The sequence below is a fragment of the Rana temporaria genome, chromosome 2 (assembly GCF_905171775.1).
Source record: "Rana temporaria chromosome 2, aRanTem1.1, whole genome shotgun sequence".
Taxonomy (NCBI): Eukaryota; Metazoa; Chordata; class Amphibia; order Anura; family Ranidae; genus Rana; species Rana temporaria.
In genome coordinates, this window is record NC_053490.1 from 240,912,477 (window position 1) to 240,936,702 (window position 24,226).

A 24,226-nucleotide genomic window follows, 5' to 3' on the forward strand; every position below is an offset into this window, starting at 1 on the left:
TTCTTCAAGCTGGAGCTGATAAAGGGTTGGCAACTAGCACGCTGAAGGGTCAGGTGTCAGCTCTAAGTGTATTTTTTGAAAAACAACTAGCATTTGACCCTTGGGTCTCTAGATTTTTTAAGGCTTTGAGTAGACGGAGACCTGTTAAAACCTCCAACTTCCCAGTTTGGGATCTCTCATTGGTTCTTCAAGCCTTTACAGTAGAACCATTTGAGCCTTTAGACAAATGTAGTTTAAAAGTGATCACTCTCAAAACAGTATTTTTAGTAGCGATCACTACTGCCAGGAGAGTGAGCGAACTCGAGGCCCTATCTATTAGGGTCCCCTTTTTTCAAGTTTTTCCGGATCGCATCATTTTTAAGACAGATCCGGCTTTTCTACCAAAGGTAGCTTCTAAGTTTCACAGAAGTCAAGAAATAACATTGCCTTCTTTTTGTTCAAATCCTGTGAGGGAACAGGAACACAAGTTTCACAACCTAGACGTTAGGAGGTGTGTCCTACAATACTTGGATTACACAAGTCAGTTCAGGAAAGCTGATTCACTATTTGTTTTGTTTTCTGGGTCCAAGAAAGGGTCTAGGGCTTCTAGACGCACGATAGCCAGGTGGTTAAGGGCAGCCATCGTTCTAGCCTATTCTTCTAGGGGAGTAGAGCCTCCACAGGGTATCAAGGCTCATTCCACCAGGGCAGTAGCAACTTCCCAAGCAGAGTGTGCTGGTGCTTCCCCGGAGCAGATCTGCAAGGCTGCAACATGGTCTAGTTTCTCAACGTTTGTAAAACATTACAGACTGGACCTACTTTCAACCAAAGACCAGGCTTTTGGACGCAAAGTACTGCAAGCAGTTGTCCCACCCTAGGGTAAGGTGCTCGCTTATCCTCTCTACAGTACCTGTCCTGAAAGACGAACAGGGAAAAACGGGGTTACTTACCGGTAACATCCCTTTTCCTGGAGTCTTTCAGGACAGCACTGGTACCCACCCTCTTTGTTGTAGGGGATATTATGGAAACTCATCAGACGAGGCCGTCAGGTAAGATGTAATTTTATACTTTTATGACGTGTTCTTGTGTCTCCCCAGCTGGCCGGAGGTACTCTGGAAAAAACTGAGGAGCTGAGGGAGGATGAGGCTTAAATTCTTAATTGGAAGGCGGTGTTTCCTGTGAGGGGAGGAGCCTGTGTCTCTCTACAGTACCTGTCCTGAAAGACTCCAGGAAAAGGGATGTTACCGGTAAGTAACCCCGTTTTTTATCCCATTGTTTTGCAAATCTATGTATACTGGCATCTATATTAGAGGTCGACCGATATATCGGCCGGCCGATATATCGTGCTGATATTCAGTCATTTTGGAGAAATCGGCATCGGCCGATTATTATCCAAATGTGGCCGATATTTAGCAGATCTGCATCAGCAGAGTGTGGAGAAGGAAGGAGGAACATGGGGTTCCCCCTCCCTTCTCCACACTGTCTGCAGAGCAGTGCCGTGTGTGTGAAGGAGAATGGAGCTGTCGGGGTGGGCGGGACCCGGGGTGGGCGGGACTCAGCTGTCCAACACCAGCCAATGGTATGAGATCATTGGCTGGATAGCTGCTGGGTCCCGCCCACCCCGGGTCCCGCCCACCTCCAACATCACGATGAATCTGAGCTTCTCTCTCTCTCACTCTCTCTCTCACTCACTCACTCACTCACTCACTCACTCAGCACATAATGTAGCTGAATGTGTGAAACTCTCTCTTCATACAGTTTCACAACTGCTGCAGAGAGAAAGAGGAGCTCAGATTCGTTGCGATGTTGAAGGTGGGCGGGACTCAGCAGCTATCCAGCCAATGATCTCATCCCATTGGCTGGTGGACAGCTGAGCCCCGCCCAACCCGGGTCCCGCCCACCTTCAACATCGCAATGAATCTGAGCTCCTCTTTCTCTCTGCAGCAGTTGTGAAACTGTATAGAGAGTTTCACACATTATCCGCTACATTATGTGCTGTGAAACCATCCAGTGCCACCTGCCAATGCCATCCAGTGCCACCTGGCATTGCCAGTGCCACCTGCCAATTAGTGCCATCTGCCAGTGCTAACTATTGCCAATTAGTGCCACCTGCCAGTACCATCCAGTGCCACATGCCAATTAGTGCCATCCAGTGCCACCTGCCAATACCATCCAGTGCCACCTGCTAATGCCATCCAGTGCCACCTGGCATTGCCAGTGGCATCCAGTGCCACCTGCCAAGGCCATCCAGTGCCACCTGCCAATTAGTGCCACCTGCCAGTGCCATCTGCCAGTGCTAACTATTGCCAATTAGTGCCACCTGCCAGTACCATCCAGTGCCACATGCCAATTAGTGCCACCTGCCAGTGCCATTCAGTGCCATCTGCTTTTGCCAATTGGTTCCATCCAGTGCAATCTGCCAGTGCCAATTAGCGCCACCTGCCAAAAAATAAAAAATCGGCCTAAAATATCGGCCGCAAAAATCGGCATCATATATCGGCCATCGGCCGCCCCAAATTCTAAATATCGGCATCGGCCAGAGAAAAACCCATATCGGTCGACCTCTAATCTATATCACTGAATCGGTTCTGATATCGCTGTTTTACGAACCTGACGGCTTATTCTAAATATGGAACCTCAATTTTGTTTGCAAATAGTAAAGATTATTGCTGATAAACTTGGTCCTTACATTTAAAGAGCACCTGTCATTTCAGATCCATCATGGCAGTGCATGTCAGCAGGTATTGACTCACCTGCTGCCATGTCACTTCCCTTGTGTCATTGCTGCATCACCAGCTGTCCCATTAAAGTGAATGGGACTGTTGAGTCAACAGCGGGGTCAGAGGAGCCCCTGCGGGATAGATTTTTAAAAATTATGATTTAAATCAAGCTATTTTACTATGGATTTAAAGAGGAGTTCCACCCAAATTTGGAACTTCCTCTTAACCCACTCCTCTCCCCCTTACATGCCACATTTGGCATGTCAATTTTTTTTTTGGGGGGGGAGTGGGGGCTTCAGGAAGAGTGGGACTTCCTGTCCCACTTCCTGTAGACGACTAAGCTTAATCGCCTACAGGAAGGGGCTGCTGTAGGCAATCGCCTAGGACACGTCACAGGTCCTAGGCGATCTCCTGGCCAATTACACGGCGCAGCGCCAGGCCGCGCCGCTCGCGCATGCGCAGTGGGTGCCCGGCCGTGAAGCCGAAAGCTGTCACGGCCGGGTGCCCACACTGAGAATGAAGACGCCGGCCGGGGAGGGGGGGAGAGGAGAGGAGCCCCGGCCGGCGGAGCGCTGGAGCAGGTAAGTGTCTGTTTATTAAAAGCCACCAGCTACACTTTTTGTTGCTGCTGACTTTTAATAAACATACAAATGGCTGGAACTCCCCTTTAAATCGCATCCACCCTTGACACACTTTACTCAAGTGATCTCCACTTGCTTTTGCGTTCCATGCTGATTGGATGGGGGTTGTGATGTCACTGCCTTGCCTCCTTGTTCCAGCATAGAATGCTTTGCTTGCATTCAGAAAAAGCAAATCATTCTCTAAACCTGGGATATGCAATTAGCGGACCTCCAGCTGTTGCCAAACTACAAGTCCAATCATGCCTCTGGGTGTCATGCTTGATGCTGTCAGAGTCTCGCTATGCCTCATGGGACTTGTAGTTTGGCAATATCTGGAGGTCCGCTAATTGCATATCCCTGCGTGCATATGAAGAGCAGCTGACCTCCTTTGCTTCTGGATCCCATTCTGAGCAGCTGCCCTAATGCATTAGAAACAAAGGATCACTTAATGTATTCACCCTAACTATGCAAAGCATGTATATATCCTCCTTTGTGCCTTTGCCAGAACAGTTGGCACTGTTGCACTAAACCAAATCATACTGCTATGGGCCCATTACACCTAGGCGCGCGCACACACATTGTCTCATGTTCTTTTCCTACCATGTACCTGCCAGTGGAATAAAGCACATGATTGCATTGAAGGGTCAGGGGTGTTTGGGAAGTCCCACTTTGAAAGCCGTGGATTTTAGGCATTCACTGGATCCATTCCAGACACAGCCTGCTGTATGGGCCCTCCATCCCTTCTGTCTGGGCAGATTGGATCTCCTGTTTTTTAAGTGGACCAGATTGGAGATTAGGTGGGTGTAAAAGGACACAAGTCTGTTTACATCTGCCAATCTTTAGAGGTGAACCTGATTGTGTGAAAGAGGCCTAAGGCTACTTTCACACTGCACTGGGATTTACCTTCACCTCAATCACGTCTTCCTGCAGGTATCACTGGCTGCTACTGCTGGTGGGTTTTCTGACCCACCAGCCCTGAGCATCAGTGTGACCAGGAGCTGGCGCTAGAGGAAGCATGAAGCTGCAGTAGAGAGCGGAGCTGATGCTTCCTGTATCGCTCCTGTCACATTTGGTATCACTTGGCTTGTGATGGGAGCCGGTGCTATACAAGAAGCATCAGCTCTAGTGCCGGCTTAGTTCTTAACGCTGATGGTCGGGAACATGTGATCTGAGCTTGCTGACCCACTATCCCAGAGCAGGTGGTGGCAGGCCAGTGGTTGTGCACCCCTGGCCTAAGCAGTGAGGAAAGTTCTGCAACAGGTACAGTAATAGAATTCACACATTTAGAAGTTTAACTATTGAATGTGGACCCCCCCCCCCCCCCAAAAAAAAAAATCATCTTCCAGGTCAGCCCATGAGCTTATAGGCACCTCCTCGAACAGGAAATGTACCACCAAAAGTACTTAAAGAATGCCTTCTACTGAACTGTCAGTTTGTATGTTCTCCACCTGGACCCTGTGCTGTTCTCTGGCTATCCTTTTTATTCCACCCATACTTTTACTGACTTTCTGAGAGTAGCTGGTATGGGACGGAGGTTACTTTTATCGTTGTGTCTGGAACCAGTGTGCACCCCCGGACAGGGACCAGCATGTGCTGCATTTGGTTTGTGGTGCTGATAGTTTGTATGTAGAACTGTGCAAAAGGCTTATTTGCTAATTGGAGAAATCTATATATAGAGGGAAGCTTTTAATCTCATTTGATGTGAAAGTAAAGTACAACGCTAACCCCTTTTCTCTTATGTTCAAAAAGTGTTTTGGTGCAAATGTATGCAATACTGCCCTATATTTTCCATTGCTCTAATATAGTGAAATCTAAAATATTAACACTTGTGGCTTAACCACAGTGCTGAGATGGGTATCAAAACTTGCATCAATTGGGTGTGCTTGAACTCAAGATAAGTAGGAGATAATTTGGTGCAAATATTTTATATAGGTGTGTAAGAAAAACAAACTACAGCTGTTGACCTACTTGATTAGAAGGGTGCAGTAAAGCATCCCATAGAACACTGCAATAAGGTTGATTAACCGCTTAACGCCCCCCGCATGTATATAGCCCCATACCCCCCCCCACAAATAAAGGTTTAACCCCTTGATCACTGCCCTAGTTAACCCTTTCACCCCCTATTGCCAGTGTCACTAAGCAATCTATTTTTGTTTATAGCGCAAAAAATAAAAATCGCAGCGGCAATCAAATACCATCAAAAGAAAGTTCTATTTGTGGGAAGAAAAGGACGCAAATTTTGTTTGGGAGCCACGTTGCACGACCGCGCAATTGTCTGTTAAAGTGACGTAGCGCCAAATCGCAAAAACGCCTTTGGGCATTTAGCAGCATATTGGTCCGAGGCTTAAGTGGTTAATAAGCATATTGTGAGAGCTGCAGACACATCTAATAAAAAAAAAGTTGCATGACTACTAATGTATAAACTAGTAGCATGTTTGGAAGATTAAAATAAAGCTTCATGTTTATTAAAATAGACCAAACTTAACATTATTTTTTTTGCTGCAGGCACATACAGGAATCATGGTAAAGCTTTAAAGGGACACTAAACTCTGGCTTATTGCTATTGGCCTCATTTAAATTCCTTTTTGCTGCTGTGATCCAACCTCCTGTTAGAAGGTGGCTAGGTTTGTGCTGCATGTAGGAACATAGCCCACCCTCTCATGTGCTCCTGAAATGGACTAATGCATGGGTAGTGGGCACTGCTTGCTCCAAATGGACTTGGGGCAAGAGAGAGGGTTTGGTAGGTCAGAGGCCATTACAAGAAGGTAAAACACAGGAGGAAACCTTTTTATGAAAAATGTATTACAAGAGCATTAAGTAGTGTGTGTAACAAGGATATTGTTAAGCATCACTTTATAATTATAGCTCTCTTTAACTGCAGAAAAGACACACACTAGTTCTTTAGCTGATCATTGTTAATCAGCTTATCAATCTATTTCCTCAACTGCTTGGATAGCCTGCATGCTTCACTTTTGCTGTTTATGTTCAATTTCTAAAGACTACAAATCCTATGGTACCTTGCTGCCCACAAGCAGCAATTCTTGTACAATTCAGAAGGCAGGCCCTGTGAAATATGTGACACAGCAATGCCAATTCATAGGGAAACAACTTTAGGAGTAGACTGGAAGTAATTAAATTAAAATATGGACATGAATGATTTTACATTTTTAAAATGTATACACTTGAGCCAAATAGCCGTCTGTTCTGCTAAAACAGCACTGCATTTTGTACCCCCATAATCTCATTTTGGGAGTGAATGTTGGTTCTCAGCCAGAGGCACGTGATAAACAGAAATATTTTAGGTCTCTGCTACTTAAGCAGTGATGTCACTCACCCCCCCCCCCCCCCAAATGAGCAAGTTATTTGCTAAAAATGGAAAGTATTCTCTGAATGGTGCCTGTGCCAAATAACTGACTTTCTGCATTTACAATGCAGCAGGGCAGGTAATTGGGGACCTGGAAGCAAGTGGAGATCACTCAACTAGCATGATTTCCAGCTTCTAAACTAGAGATCCCACAGGTATGGTTTATGCATAGTTACTTTGGTCCAAGCTGACCCTAAATAAAAATACCTGAAATTTTCCTTTTAAGATATCAGGGCTACGCCACACCAGGAGAAAGGAGACAGATTGCTGCTCTCAGTGAGCATAATAATCCACACCAATAAGGAAAGGCAGGGTGCTAGCTCCAGCGCGCAACTGTAAACATGTAGACCAAGTGAGAAAAAATTAGCTGCACACCAACAGGTTTATTAAGACTGCCACCAGGACTAAAACAACAGACCAAGAGGGTGACCATGTTTTTGTGGCAGTCTTTCAATAATAAACCTGTTGGACGGATGTTGGTGTGCAGCTAATTTTTCCCTCACTTGGGCTAATCCACACCATATTTGTTGAGCTGCAGTGATCAAAGCAAGAACACAGATAACAATTGTTCACACTTTACGGATTTTCAATGATCTGTTGTGCATAGAGTTGAATGCTTTTTGTTTAAGGTGAAGGCCAAGTCCACCCTTTGGAACATGTTACACCCATATTTGGTGTAAAACATTAAACCTGTTTCAACGCCTTCGGCACCCTAATCAGATACTAAAACTCATGCATTCACCTGCTTTTATTCCTTTTTATGCACGGTTTCAGGAAGCTGTCATGGTACAAGCCAATATCCGTTATGAAACTATTTTATTTATTTTTTGTTTACCTTCTGCTGCATTCGGTTACAGCAAATTTGAGTTTAAAGTGGTTGTTAAACCTTTTTTCTTTTCACCTTAATTCATCCCATTAGCTCCCGCTGCTGTCAATCAAATCCAATGATGCGGGCGCCGTGACAGAGTCATACACTCGGCATCTATGGATGCCGAGGATGACTCAGGAGCGTGCCTGCAAGCCCTTGGGAGAGCACTTCTCCTAGGGGGTCATCTAATGCGGGGGAGGAGGATCAGGCCACTCTGTGCAAAACAAGCTGTACAGTGGAGGCAAGTATGACATGTTTATATAATTTTTTTTTTTAAAGCTTTAGTATCACTTTAACTGATTTATGTGCAGGGGAGTGGCATGGGTAGTTTTCCCTCACAGCTCTGCAGCTGTGTTAAAGTGTGAACTGAGCACCAGTTTATTCTGTGAGTGAGTAACTTGTATAGCGCAACAAATGCGAACTTAATCGCCTCAAGGCGCTTTACATCCAGCGTCGTACCGGTCTTTCAGAAGAGGTGGGTCTTTCGTTTTTTCCTAAAGGCCCGATGGTTTTCCTCCAAGCGGATGGTCGTGGGTAAAGCATTCCAGAGCCGTGGTCCTTGGACCGAAAATCTACATTCTCCCTTCGATTTGTAGCAGGATTTAGGAATTTGGAGAAGGTTTTGGTTGGTTGACCGGAGCACGCGCTTGGTGACGTAGGGTTTTATTTTCTCACTTAAGTATTGGGGAGCGTTCCCCTGTATACATTTGTGGGTGAGGCAGAGTGTCACCGGTCCTGTACGGGCAGCCAGTGGAGGGACCTCAAGACCCGGGAGACCGATTCCCACGGCTTTTTACCTGTTACCAGTCTGGCTGCCGTGTTCTGGACAACTTGTAGACGTGAAATCTGGTATTTTGGTAGTCCTAAGTAGAGGGAATTTGCGTAGTCGAGTCGTGAGTTGGTGATTGTACCAACCACTACTGCTGTGTCCTCTTCCGGGATGAGTCTACGTAGCATGTGCCCTTGCAGAGAGCAGTTTTTCTTCTGCATGGAAACCCAGCTCTCCACACAAGTGTAAACCTGCCCATAAGCCCTAAGATCACTTTATTATAAATCATCTGGCAGAATAAGTATTTAACCCCTTCCATACAGGGCACTTATACACCTTCCCACCCAGAACCATTTTTAGCTTTCAGCGCTGTTGCACTTTGAATGACAATTGCACGGTCATGCTACACTGTACCCAAACTAAATTTTTATAATTTTGTACCCACAAATAGACCTTTCTTTTGGTGGTATTTGATCACCTCTGGGATATTTGTTTTCTGCAAAAAAATAAATAAAAAAAATATGACCGAAAATTTTGATTTTTTTGTTTGTTATGAAACATTGTAAATAATCGTTTTCTCCTGCACTGAATGGGTGGCCACAGATGGGCAGGTGGCATACTTTTCTTGCATCCCTGGTGGTCCAGTGGGCATCCTCGGGGGGCTGTGCTGATAATCTACTCCACTCTGTAACACCCACACCCCGCCCCCCCCCCCCCCATAGTTGAACTGGTTAAGTGGAGCATTACATGTAGGAAAGATCCTATGCCCAAGTCTCCTTCAATGATGTTTATAAAATCACCTCGCATATTTTTTTTTTTGCATATTGAATTTTAGACCAAGTCTATACAAGCAGACTGTAAACTAGTTACATAATCAAGAAATCCATCAAATAGAATGTTACATTTTAATGGGACTTGTACAAAAAGGAAAAAAAAAACGGCATAAAGAAAACTCCTCTTCAAAAACGTGCACAGAACATACTGTTAAATTAAAAAAAAACAAAAAAAAAAAAAAAAACTAGTAGGATTTTCTACAGGACACTTCTTCAGCATGATCAGTAATCTTAACCATTTTTTTAGCTGTTAAATGAAACTTGTGAAATGGTTTTCCACTTCCCTACAGACTACTTAATTATCTTTTCAAAAAGGCATAAACCCACAGAAAAAATTTCCACAGCTAATATGACATTCAGAAGAAGAAATGTCCTGCCAAGTAATCCAATGAAATGGTAAACACTAATTAGACATGACATTTTAGCTGGGTGGACAATTTTATAGGAAACCTGTGGGACTAGAAATAGGCTTTACCAACTAGTCAGTCACTGACCTGAAACAATCGCAAATGGCAGGATTTTAACACATTTCAGACTTCACTGCATGCATGGTTGTATCAGATCAGTAATGCACTAGGAGGATAAACCAAGATCAGGATACAGTGCTTGCGCCTTTAAAAATAAAGTCGCCATGGCAACCCCTGCACCGCTATCTTCACATAAGTGAATTTCTCCTAGTCCTCGAACGTATACGCTTTCGCTGTGAAAATGGCATACATGTAACACCATAAGAAAACAAATCCTAACATCTTTAGCATTTAACAAACTTTTTCAGATTCTCAAGGAAATGGATATATTCTTGATGTTCTAAAGCAGTGCTGAGTTCCACAAGTTCATCAGCAAAGGTGTTATCAATGCCACGGTCTGCCAGAAAATCCATCAAATGGTCATAAAGGGCCTGGAAAAAAATAAAATAAAAATTATGTACTTACAATTTAGATATGTGACTGTGTATGAAATAAAGACAGTATTACAGCCTAGTTTAAAAGACATTTGCAATCTCCCAATGTTCAGAGTATTTCAGTGGACTAAAAACAAACTCCTTTTTCCTCTTGAAACTATTGGTTAATTGCCTTCTGCAAAAGTTTAAACTGAGATACAAGACAAATATTGTACTTTCCTTACAATAGGAGTTCCATTTTTGGTGAGGACACTGAGGGATGCAGAAACTGGAGCTTTTATTTTAACCAAACTAACATTGTGCCAGCTGATCATAATGAAGGCAGCCCCTCTCATATCTGTTAGGGAAAGGCCTTGGTGTAACTGGCCATTTCAGTAGGACATAAATATATGAATCTACTAAAAATCTTTGCAAAGTTTATACAGACATATTTTTTTTAATTAAAATATTGTTCTGAATAAAAAACGTAAAAGGAATGGCCAAAGCTTTTTCTGGCTTTAGTTCTATGGATCACAGGTGTGCAGTTCATTCTGACCCGTTTTCAGCCAACATCGGCTAAAGTCCGCTGATGCCGGATGTCACTCAGCCAGTCCAGGCACTGGATTGATCCCGACTTTATAGTAGAGATCCACCCAAAAGCCCGGACCAGCCTCTCAGTGGGCCAATGGGAGACTGAGGCAGTCAATACTGCCCCCACAGCTTGGTGCTCCACTGAGTGCTGGAGGGGCAGAGAGTCAGTGACCGATATTCTTGGTACTTTGCTCAGAGCGGAGGGAAGAACTGAGTGATTAGAGGTATTTTTTTTTTTTTTTAGAAATCCATCTTTTAAATGTAATATACTGTATAATTATGTAATCTGTCTTAACCAATGTGAAAGCAAAAAAAAAAAAAGGGGGGAGGAAGATGGTGAACATCTAGTGCCGGTGTTCTGCCGAGAAAGGTCCCCCCGGTGGATAGTGTCCGCCATGTACTGCGCAGCAAGGAGTACAACGGAGCCGCCGAAAATGAACAGCTGTGAATGAGCTGTACATGCGACGCCTGCGCAATGACCACGACATTGTGCCGCACGCTCTCGATGCTCGTGCAACTCTGCTACAGGGCGGGTGTATTACTGTTATATCGTGCAAGGGGCGGATGGCAGAGCGTGTTTAAACAACTGAAGGGCGGGTTTTGCAATTTTGATGGGTGGGTTTGCAGGACCCAATTAACCAACACAATGAGGTGGATGTGTTATTGAGAAGCGTGCAAGGGTCGGATGGATACAGAAGAGGCTGTATTTTAAATTGATGGACAGAGATGCCATCCGCCCCTTACACGATATAACAGTAATACAGCGCCCCTTGCACGAGCATCTGGAGCGTGCGGCACAATGTCGTGCTCATTGCGCAGGCGCCGTGTACAGCTGTTCATCTTCAGCAGCTCCATTGTGCTCCGTACTGCGCAGCACCCCCCCCCCCCCCCCCATATTATGCACCGGGGGACCTTTCTCGGCAGGACACTGGTTCACATTGGAACGTGATGCGCGTTGTGTCTGCAAACTGCAGCAGGTGTAACGGTAACAACTCCCCAAACACAGATAGCAAACGTAGTACATTTGCCTGCACTGGATTGCATGGTACCAAGGTATGCACTACTTTGGTTTGGATTTCAGTCCATTCAAATGAATAGACTGAAAAACTAACTGCTCTCAAATTGCACAGGAACATGAGCAAATTCCTGGTGTGAACTGGCCCTTAAGGCAATCGTTTGAGTTAATAAAAATGTTAGCGGAAGATTACAATCAAGCAGAAATGTTTATACCAACCCAATCAAGGGAATCTGTGCCGAGAGTATAGCTGTTCTCTTTCCAGTCTGTCTCTTCGGTGGGCTGGAAGCTAACCTCTCGGATAGTGAAAATGTCACTCTCTTCCTCTTCACCATGTCCAACCTTAAATACAGCAGGAACAGCAAAAGGTTACATTTTATAAGGGTGGCATCAGTATAATACATTAGGAAAAAAGCCTACAATATTTGTGCCATGACATTTCAATAAAGTGAGTAAAGAATCCTTTTGTACTGCAAACAGCAAGTCTTTTAAAAATGTGCCATTATGCTACTTGTAACACTAGGAATGTCATGTATTTGGTAACATGTCTTACGTGCTACCAGTTGCTGGATCTGAAAGTTAGAATGGGTGAATACTTGTGCGGAGTGACAGAAAAAAAAAAAAAAAGGAAACCTGGCATGGGTTTGTCATTTAGGTTCCAAATAATGATAAAAAAAAACACAACACACTTAGCCAGAGCAGCTCAGTAGTGACATGCACAGGGTAGGGCCAAGGGTATGACACGGAAGGTCTTTCAGGGACAGGACAGACTGCCTCCATGCAGCCTTTCTGCCACAGCCACTTGAGGGCGACCTGCTGTTTGACATTAACCTATGAATATTAACAGATTAGGACTGTCATTTCCACAATGAGCAAGGGCAAAAATAAAGTCTCTGCCTGAAAGTCCTAACCACTTGGCACTGAAGGCTAGAAATAAAACTGCAGCCATGAACTGTATGGGGTTTGACTTACAAACTATATAGAATAGGAAGATCAGGTGGAAAAACTTATAAACCTGGCAACAAATCCTCCTATATAAGGCGTTTATTTACTATCCTTTCTTCACTACATCCATTCAAAAGTGCAGAATTGATAAAGCATATCTGCAGTCAGAAAAAAGGGGACAGAGCTGAAATTACACTTTACAGAGCTCGGTGAGGAAAGCTCTGAGAGCTGGTTGGAGGAAAGTAGAGCTGCACAATTCGGGCTAAAATGAGAATCAATTTTTTTGCTTAGAAAAAAGATCACTATTCTCACGGTGTAACATGTTTCACATTATACAAAAAAAAATAAAAAATTGGGCTAACTTTACTGTTTTTTTTTTTTTTTTATTCACTAAAAAGGGATTTTTTATGCATAAATACAGTGCGACATAAAATACAACAACCACCATTTTATTCTCTAGGGTCTCTGCTAAAAAAAAGGAAAATGTAATGTTTGGGTGTTCCTAGCAGAAAATGATTTTTACTTGTAAGCAACAAATACCAGAAAAGGTTTGGTCTTTAAATGGTTAACTTCATTTAAGAGTTCTTTCCTTTGATAAAAGAATGAAGTTTCTACTTATTTGTGTGTTGTGATTAAACTTTGCAGTCTGCCTCAATTTTTTACCCCCAGCTGTGAGAACTCTCTGCACTTGTTAGAAAGATCGTGACATGCCATTTTGAAGATCGGAAAAGGAAAAAGATCGCAATTTTGATTAACGATTAATCGTGCAGCTCTAGAGGAAAGAGACAAAGGAACAGAGCTGAGGCTGTCAATCAGCTGGAGCTCCCTCCCGTGTCGCCTTGTTTTGTTGTCAGGAAAACTTGTCAGAAGTAATTCACACTGACAGTTTTGTTAATATTTCATGTCTGAGGTTTACAATCACTTTAATGCAGTCCTTGAATTAAGGAAAAAAAAAAACAAAAAAAAAAAAACACACACACACCTTTAGAACCGCTTTATTTCTAATTAGTGAAAATCCGTAAAATGGTTTCTACTACCTTGAAAAAGTACTTGTGTGCATTTTGAATTTCTCCTGAGAAGGGTTCTTTTTCCTTCACAAGAATATATATATTTTTTACAGTTTGTATTCTTTTGTTTACATCTTAGATAAACTTTCCGTGTTTTGTTTTATCTTGGCTGCTTCTTATGAGTATTTTGTTGCATTTTCTAAAATGTCAATTTATATACTGGTTCCTTCTCCTGTCCACCAGTTACAATATTTAGCATGTTTTAAAATGGTTCAATTGGTTGGTCCATGTGACAGGAGTGGTTAAATGAATGGGATGGGTGATTTAATGAGACTCATTGTGAATCAAATCAAAGATTTGATAAAGACCAGTGTGTACAAAAAACGCTTTTGTACCTACCTTGCATTATTTTTAAGTAGGTTTAATAAAGGATTTTGCTTTATATTTTAGGATTTACTGTGGCTTTAAGACGTCCTAAAATTACATTGAAAGAATAGGCGTTTATACTTAATTTTTCCTTTTTTTTTTTTTTTAAATGGTGAACGAACAGGACACAAACCATTAAATTACAAATATGAAAGTTGTCTAACAAGTGAACAAAAAAAATTAAATAAATTATGCTATTCAACCAGTATTACAAACCAAACACCCGTTTCAAACAGCATAGCTAGGTCCTGTACACCCGGAGACCTCTCTGTAGACTACATTGCAGTTAAGCAATAGAGCCTATGACAGGACAAGCAGAGGTACACAGATGTCATCACTCTGCTCCCTCCTACTGTCAGGAAGTTCTCACTGTCAGATAAGCAGCAGTCCTTAAACCCTGGTGCCTTACAGTGCAGCTGTACAAAGAATACAAGAGGCTTATATCAAGATAGGAAAAAAGAAAGAAAAAGTCATACTTCTACAAGCTATATGCAAAATACACCTAATGCATCCAAAGCTGGGTTGAATTATGCCTATCTGCCTACAGTTCAGCTTTTTTTTTGCACAATTACTGTCTTCATATATAGGAAGGAAAAATAATTGTAATAACCAGTCCACAGCTTATATAGATTGTAAGCTCTTCTGAGCAGGGCCCTCTTAATCCTCTTGTATTTTATTGTATTGTCTCCCTTTTATATTGTAAAGTGCTGCGTAAACTGTTGGCGCTATATAAATCCTGTATAATAATAATAATAATACAGAGTATGTAGCCCTTTTTTGTACAAGGCTAAACTAATGCCTGTGTGATTTGCAACTCTCATTGCTAAAAATTACAATAGCTTAGTAATAATGCTTTATAGAAATCAGATCATCCTGAATGCTAATTTTGTATAAATACACCAATAGACAGACTTTGCAAACTCTGTGAGGGAAGTTGGCACATTACCTCATCTTCAGGATAATGGCAGTCAAGAACCAATGTCTGGCTGCTATCAAGTTTTGTAACTTCTACAACAAAGTTAGGTGTGGAAACTAGTTCAGGCTGTAGGAGAAGGAGAAGAAAAAAAAGTGGTTAGTTTTATTTTATCTCAGAATTTATTTTTAAAGCTGAAATTTAGTAAAATAAAAAACATTTCAGGCAGCTTGATCTTGTAGAAATCTTCTCTACAATGATGGTAGATCCCTTTCCCACTACTGAACCTCCAACGCCAAGTTAAAGGCCAAGTTCACCTTTTGGAAAAAAATTATATAAAACAAAAACAAATGTGCATTTATTTTTTCTGCAGACTCATCATAGCTGTCTGCCCATACATCATACGAATCAATGAACTACCAGAGCGCTCACTACTGAGAACTACAAACTGTCAGGCACAATGTAGTTGTACTTGTAGTCTATCCATTCACAGGAGACCATGAATGAACAACATGGCCATGTGGGTGGAGCATCGCACAACCATTTTCAAATTGTGACAGTGGGTATCACAGGGAGAATGGGGGGGGGGGGGGGGACTGGGCGTACAGGATGCAGATGGATGAACATCTGGGGTGAACTTATCCTATTTGAGAAATGAGGGACATAATCCAGTCATTCAGACTCTGCCCTATTCACAGATTGTGTTACATGCAATGTAACCAATGTATGGGCTTTTCTCAGTCCCTATTGCATCTTTTTCACTGCAGTGGACAAAAAACTTGGAGCCATTATCCCCCTCAGAGTCTGAAGTTTAGCAGCTGGAAGACAATCGATCATCACTGGAGAGAAGCTTTCTACTTGATATGGCAGCCTGACAAATGGGGTACATACTTCATTAAAAGTATGCGACTAAACTGCATCTTTAGAAGCAAATTTGTTGACCAAGCTGCAGTTTCAACCACTTCAATACCATGCACTTACACCCCCTTCCTGCCCAAGCCAATTTTCAGCGCTGTTGCTGTTTAAATGACAATTGTCATGCTGTACCCAAACAGAATTGTTATCATTTTGTTCCCACAAACAAAGTTCTTTTGTTGGTATTTGATCACCTCCTTTCAGTGTCACCTGATGGGCACATATGGGTGTCTCTGGCAGGCATTGCTGATGGGCACTGATTGGCAGCTGCCTGGTGGTCTAGGGTGGCATACCTGGTGGTCCAGTGTGGTGGTCATCTCTGGTGCTCCTGGGCAGGCATACGAGGGGAAGCTGCACTGATGATCAGCACAGAGACCCCCCCCGTCAGGAGAGAAGCCAATCGGCTATCCTCTACTCGTTGCTGTCAGACACGAGTCAGGAAAAGCCAATCAATGGCTCTTCCTGTTTACATCGTGATGGACACGGCTGATCATGTGGTAAAAAGCCTCCATCACAGGCTCTTTACCGAGATCGGTGCGTCTTATGATGCCCAGTCAAGATATAGGCGGGGGCAGGAAGTGGTTAAACAAATATTGCAGTTATATTTCCTTGGATTATAAAAATATACAAAACTCGCATTATAAAAAAAAAAAAAATTAATAAGAAAAAAGTAAACTTACTTCCTCTTCAACCTTTTGACCTTCTTGAGACTCCTCCTCGAAGGATGGTGGAATGCTGTTGTTTGTATTAAATGTCACAGTAATCCTACAAGGTTACAAAAAAAAAAAAAAGCTTTGGGATACCTACAAATACATAAAGGAGCACGTACATTCAAATATGCACTTATAAGTGAAGGCAGGCTCAAATTGAGATGATCCCATTCTAAAGAAACAGCTGAGATGTATTCGTGTTTTTTTGGGGGTAACAAAGTAGATCCTGGTCCCTGTGCAGTGCCTCTCCCCCTCCTTCCTCACCCTCTGTGTGTCTCCAGCCCGGGCCCCCCCCGCTATTATTTTAATATTAAATTTGTCACTACCAGCCTCTCTATTAGAGGTTGGTATAGCACACTGCAAGTTGTATTTAAAAACGATCATCAGCCGTCTTAAGGTCGGTCACGCGACTCACGACCGCTTTCCAGATTCGATGGGTGGCTTCTGCGGAGAAGACGAGCGGTCATGTGATCTCCCTATGACGTCAGAAGGAGATCACAGCCCCTTCCGCAGAAGACATCCAGAGTTTGAAAGCGGCCGCGAGTGATGTGACCGGCCAGCAGACAGCCGATATTCAGTATTTACACTGCTCGTTTTAAAATACGACTTAAACAGTGTGCTATGCCAGCCTCTAATAGAAGGGTAGGCATAGAGATTATAATAATGCATTAACCACTAGAACTATAGACAAAGTGAAGAAGCGAGATTAAATCCCTGAAAATTAAGTTGTCAGCTGCCTCTCCTACACACTGAAGCCCCCGCTGACAACTCAGCCTCCTGGTTCCCTCACCGAGGATGGCGGGGGGGGGGGGGGGGGCTGCGAGCGATCGCACATCCTCTGCTGCGGACAGTGATGGACTCCAGGACAGGCAAGTGTGCCGATATTAAAAAAGTCGGCAGCTGCAGTATTTGTAGCAGCTGACTTAATATTTTTGTTTTCAGCAGACATCCGCTTTAACAAGGTGGAAGCAGGTTTACAGTTAGGTTTTGCCTTTATGTCCACTTTAAGTTCTGCTTTACACTAATCAAATTCCTGGAGTTCCTCTAACGTTCCATGAAACTTGTGGCTTCCTACAGCATTTACATCTGTAGTGCAAAAAAATATGCACCAGAATGGGAGATTCTGAGCTTGGGAAACTAGGGAAGGGGTATTGGAAGTTTTTATAGCAAAAGTAGAATTGTGCATTAAAAAGGAAACATTTTGCTTACAGCTAATAAAAATAATTCAAGAAACCCAAATAGGAATGGGCACTATTCCAACCTCAACATAAAACTACAAAAAAGGTACATAAAGTCCATAGAACAACAATGGTAGTCCCATACCATGAAAGTGTCATATCTGAAAGGTGATCTTCCAACAAAACACCAATTGTCAATGTGAGAAGTGCCCACTCACCATAGCTTCAGTGACCTCTAAATGAACAAAGGTCAGTTACGCAAATCTAGCTTCACAAAAACCACGGTGGCTTTACAGTAGATGCAATTTGCGAAACCAGTCTGAAGCCTCATGGGTGAAGGAACGCCTGGCCCAGCCCTCCTTGTGGTGGAACGCATGCCCATCCCAAATGGGAGAAGCGCGGCATTTACCAAAATTAAAGGCTGTATACATTTGTGCCGAAACAGAGCACAATTGCATCACCTTTTTGTTACTAACTTACTTTTAATCTGGTGCGATAAAAAAAAAAAAAAAAAACACTACACTAAAGCATTTACTTTGGTTTATGGTGGCGATATCATTTGGAGAGGGGGACAGACTAGGATAATTATCTGGAGATCCAATGGTGAGACTGATCGATTTCGATGGGCCATCAAATACCCCTGAAGCACTTACTGACCTTTATTTGTTTAGAGGTCACTGGAGCTATGGGGGGTGGGCGGCGGTGGCAATTGGTGTTTAGTTGCAAGATCACCTTTCAGATATAAGAAGATGACACTTTCATGGTGTGGGACTACCACGGTTATTCCATCGAGTTTATTTATGGACCCGTTTGTAGTTTTATATTGAGGGTGAAATGAGGATTCCTTTTTGGGTTTATCGCTTTGTAGCATTTTACTAATAAGAAGGCAGGCACCTTTATGTTTATGGTAGTTACAGTTTGTGGTACATACTTCTCTCCAGAAACTTTGCGGGTCAACTTGGCTTCTGTTCCATTGACTTCAATTTCCCACCCACCAGACATTTTGGGGAGGCTCTTGTGTTTCTGGATTTTTCTCTCTTCTTTGAGTTCATCGTTCAAAAATTCTGCAAAGGCTTTGTCTCCTAAAACAATGGAAGTTGTAATATAGCAACACAAAACGACATTGGACTTAAAGATGAGTTACACAAGAAATATTTCACTTTAACATTTCAAGAGAATTTTTTTAAATAGGAGAAGTGCAAAGTTAATTGTATAAGGGAGCATGTTCCTGAGCCAAGAGTGGCCCTGGTGCAAAAAGATTTTGTTAAAACACTTTCTGTAAAGCGTGCCTGGGCCTCGACCACTCTAAACACTAACAAGTAACCTTCTTGATGGGATCATCTTCTGTGCCTCCCCGACAGCTTATTATCTCTGACCTCAACATCACCACTCTCTCCTTCATTATCACTTCTATACCTACTTACCGTATGTGCAATTCCCCACTTTAGAACAAGCTATCTCTAAAGTTTTCCAGAGCAATGTCAACTGTCTAACGGACCATGCAATGCGCTGGATGCATTCCTAAATGCAAAAAAATATAACTGGATACTGATAATGCCAGGGGTAGTTGAATCTGATCCAGGGAATATCCAAATGCCTTTAGAAGGAATCCCCCCACTCCAACTGTAGTGAATCGGTTCATACTTTTTGGGGGATTTTTTATTTTTTTTGCTTTCCTCTCGATTAACTGTAGGTATATGATTGGGTATTATGGAGGTGTTCTATTTGTGTGCTTTGCTTAGTTTTATTGGTTGAACCAGATGGACTTGTATCTTTTTTTTAACCTATAAAGGGGGTATTTCTCCACTTCCCTCTAATACGGGAATGAATCAAGAGCCGCCCCCTTTACACTGGAGGCAACAATTCACCACTCACCTTCAATGGAACGGTAGATCAAGTGGGGGACCACCCCCCCCATCAAGGGGGGCATCCCCCCTTCTCCCACAGACATTAAGGGGGCTTCTCCCAGCGGCAATCAAAGAGGACATTTCCCACCACCCCTTCTCCCACCGGCAATTGAGGGGGACATCTCCCACCACTCATTGACAATCGAGGAAGGAGAGGGGAATCCTCCAACAATCAAGGGGGGCATCCCCCCTTTCTCCACCAACAATCAAGGGAGGCCTTTCTGCACTCACCCCCTAGGTGGCAAACACTTGTTCTTGTTTCATGATAAAAATGGATTTTCTTCTATGAAGATAGAAATGATGAGCTGTGGGTGTAAAGTATGTCAGTATGTCCTATTGTGTAGTATACATACTATGGTAGTGTACCATGAGCTGTAGTGATAACCTCTATCATGTGGAGAAATGCTGCCCATCCCAGGACACCATGCAGTCATCCATGAAGGTGATCGTACTACATAACCTTGTCATCTAAGTGAAGGGAAGCTGTGTGATCCTAGGAAGAGGAGGAAAGGAATCATTATGGAGGAGCCGCACTCACCCTCAGTATGTAATCCCCCACATCCACACGATACAGCCGGGAAACCTCTATGTGGGTACAGGAAGGTCGGCCTGAGCACACTGCCTGCTCCGCCATGTAACCATAGAGAGCGGCACACGGACACAGCCGGGCCCCGACTACTCAGCAGTGGCAGCGGCCGAGCGACCAGCACCCTGGCGGCGGCAGAGAACACGGAGCGAGACAAGGAGGACAGCATGCTTACAGCCGTGACCCACGTGTGTGACGAGAGGACACCTTGACACCTCTCACCCCGGAAGTGGATAAGCGGATGTCACGAAAGGACACTGTCATCCAATGGAATTAGCCCACAGGGGAGTGTCGGAAGGTCAGGAGGTGGAGCATTTCATTCATGTGTGCAGCATGGAAGTTCACTGTCAATCAACAGTCATTATGGCTTATACTCACGCTGCGACCATTAGTAAATAGATAGAAAGTATATCATATTTTCCTCTTGCGCACCCCGTGGACCTTCTATCCCCTTTTTCGTTTCTTTCTCTCACACTTCACCTTCCATTCTTTCTCCACTCCTTTATAGTCTCTTCTCTGGCTGTTATCTTTGTACTCTTTCTAGAGGATGCTAACCTGTTTTTTCTCATTCTTTCTGTTGTTGTTGTGAATTGCACACTTGTTCTACAGGTTTACAAACAGCCGGGCGATGCCTGGGTTCTAGATTATCTTGTTCTACACATTTTTTTTCGTTTTTGTTTTATATTTTCATCTCTCTTTTCAATTATCTATAGCATAAGATCTTAGGGCCAGATTCACAGAACAGATACGACGGCATATCTCCTGATACACCGTCGTATCTCTTGTCGTATCTATGCGGCTGATTCATAGAATCAGTTCCGCATAGATAGCCCTAAGATCCGACAGGTGTAATTAACTTACACCGTCGGATCTTAGGATGCAATACTTCGGCCGCCGCTGGGGGGAGTTTGTGTCGTATTCCAGCGTCGGGTATGCAAATGAGGATTTACGACGATCCACAAAGGTTTTTCCCGTCATTACGTCGGCGCAGGGGTCAAGTCCTGGGGAAAAAAGTGTGGGAACTCCCACCCAAGATCCACTCCCCCACCTAAAAAAAAAAATGATACGCTCATATGCATTTTTTCTAAATCCCGCGATAACTCGCTGCAGACCTCTGCAATGTCTCCTGGGAATAATGACAAAAGCTCCCAGGAGACATTGCGGCATCGAGGAAGTGACGGAATACCCGCACACTACCTGATGAATCCATATACAGGAAGCGACCAGTAACATAAAGGATTACTAAGGTTCGCCTGCCCCTGACAGTGACTCGAGCTGGGTATCGCCGCTTAGTGAAGGATTGGCTCGGGCGGCTCGGCTGCTCTAGTCCTGCAAAGGGAACTGCGTTCCTGCTGTGAAAAAAGTGCAGGAACTCCGTTCCCACGCGTTCCCGCAGGACTTGAGCCCTGCGTCGGCGCAAGTCTTTTTTTTCCGACGCAAAGTTAGGTGTGCTATTCGCATGGTGTAAAATGACTCCACCATGTTAAAGTATGGCCGTCGTTCCCGCGTCGATTTTGAATTTTTTTGTTTCCCGGCGTAAGTACGTTATGCACGTCGCGATTCACAAACACGTCGGGCCGCCGTAAGTTCGCGCAAAGCACGTCGGGAAAATTGCAAACGGAGCATGCGCAGAACGTCCGGTGCGGAAGCGCGCCTAATTTAAATGGTGCCCGCCCTATTTGAATTGGGCGGGCTTGCGCCGGACGACTTTACGTTACACCGCCACAAGTTTCCAGGTAAGTGCTCACTTACACTGAAAACTTGCGGCGGTGTAACGTAAACGGGTTACGTTACACGGCCGCAATTATTCGTGAATCTGACCCTTACTTCTTGTATGTTGATGCAGGCTTTTGGGTCCGTATTTACTCTGTACATTGCTATATGACACTGTAGTGAACCTGTACTGTCGATTTATGACAATAAAACTTTTGTAAAAGAAAGTATATCATATTTACTTGTTTTAAGCTTTTTTTTTATATGTCTTCACTTCCTGGCAGTAGCAGCCTGTCCATTAAGGGCATTATCACAATAATTCTCCTCCTGGCAAATAAGGAAGCAGGTAGTGAGACCTGTTTCCTGATTGGCCAAAAGGAGAAGCCATCCTATTGGCCGAAGGAGTGAGAAGACGTACGGCCGAGGAGACACATGGAGGAGACTGAGGGGGGCTTTTACAGCGGGCAGTCCCCGCTCTCTGATAATCTGGCTGGCTCGCTGATGGCCACAGATCACGCTGATGGGCACAGGCCGGGTTGCATTGATGGGCACAGGTCAGGTTGCATTCATGGGCACTGGTTATGCTGCATTGATGGGCACAGGTCATGCTGCATTGATGGTCACAAGTCAGGCTGCATTGATGGGCACTGGTTACGCTGCATTGATGGGCACAGGTCAGGTTGCATTCATGGGCACAGGTCAGATTGCATTCATGGGCACTGGTTATGCTGCATTGATAGGCACAGGTCAGGTTGCATTCATGGGCACTGGTTATGCTGCATTGATGGGCACAGGTCATGCTGCATTGATGGGCACAAGTCAGGCTACATTGATGGGCACAAGTCAGGCTGCATTGATGGGCACAAGTCAGGCTGCATTGATGGGCACAAGTCAGGCTGCACTGATAAAGTTGATGTTAATATTTATTGTTGTAACTTAATTTTGCATAAACATTTAAGTGTCATTGAATGAGATAAATTATGAGGGCAGGTTTAGGGGCAGGGCATGCTAGGGATTGGGTGGGGCAAGTAACCCTTAAGTCCTTGCTAGTAGCTCAGGACTTGAAATTTGAGCCCTGATATATACAGTATGTCAAAAAAGTCAGTACACCCCTCACATGTTTGTTAATATTTTATTCTATCTTTTTATGTGACAACACTGAAGAAATGACACTTTGCTACAATGTAAAGTTGTGAGTGTACATTGTGCATTTGTGAGGTCAGGCACTGATGTTGGATGAGAAGGCCTGGCTCACAGTCTCTGCTCTAATTCATCCCAAAGGTGTTCTATTGGGTTAAGGTTAGGACTCTGTGCAGGCCAGTCAAGTTCCTCCACCCCAAACTCGCTAATCCATAAAAATCATCAGTATGTAAATATAAAGTCCATATTTTCATAATGCATAAAACAGTAGCAGTAATGCGGGATATAAAGGGCTGTATATGGAGTGCATTCCTGTTAGATTTGGGATCCTCAAGGTAGGTAACCTTTTCAACCTTTCTTTTTCATTATTAAACTTTTTGTTAGCGATTTTGCCTGGGATAATGGGCGGCCAATAGATAGGAGTTTGGTCGTACGGTCTACTTTAAGACATCACGTGCACGGTTTTCCAAGGATTGCTTGTGTAAAAGCTTCATGAGAAATATGGGACAACTCTTATGTGGCACTACAAAGCAGGAAACGGAATCTACATACGTAATAATAATCACAAGGGACACAAGATTTCAAGACCCTTTACCCTGGTTGTAATAAATAAATAAGGACTATACATTTCCATTAACAAAACATACTATTACACAACAGACCCTGCAGATGTTTTTTTTTTACAATAAAACCATTTCTTTAAAAATTTGATTCCGATACCCCGAAATGGATGATACTTATATACGCTTTTGGCAGCATAAAACGCTATAGTGCAGGGATCCTCAAACTACGGCCGTCCAGCTGTTGTAGAACTACACTTCCCATGAGGTATTGTAACACACTGACATTCACAGACATGACTAGGCATTATGGGAATTGTAGTTCCTGAACAACTGGAGGGCTGTAGTTTGAAGACCCATGCTATAGTGCAGGGATATGCAATTAGCGGACCTCCAGCTGTTGCAAAACTACAAGTTCCATCATGCCTCTGCCTCTGGGTGTCATGCTTGTGGCTGTCAGAGTCTTGCTATGCCTCATGGGACTTGTAGTTCAGCAACAGCTGGAGGTCCGCTAATTGCATATCCCTGCTATAGTGTGTTGTTGGAAAATTGCTGTGGTGCACTTAGATTATGTTAAACATATATTG

The 24,226-nt window shown here is 43.5% G+C and overlaps 1 protein-coding gene across 1 annotated transcript; it reads right to left on the bottom strand.

Moving 5' to 3' along the window:
• Positions 1-9,211: 9,211 nt before the first annotated feature.
• On the bottom strand, positions 9,212-20,463 carry LOC120926589 (complement C1q binding protein). Its single transcript, XM_040336688.1, has 6 exons — positions 20,179-20,463; positions 18,665-18,815; positions 16,526-16,610; positions 14,964-15,059; positions 11,859-11,981; positions 9,212-10,051 (listed from the first exon to the last, which is right to left on the bottom strand). Exons 1-6 carry the CDS (start codon positions 20,393-20,395, stop codon positions 9,905-9,907), a joined length of 819 nt encoding a protein of 272 aa, XP_040192622.1. The 5' UTR covers positions 20,396-20,463; the 3' UTR covers positions 9,212-9,904.
• Positions 20,464-24,226: the final 3,763 nt, after the last annotated feature.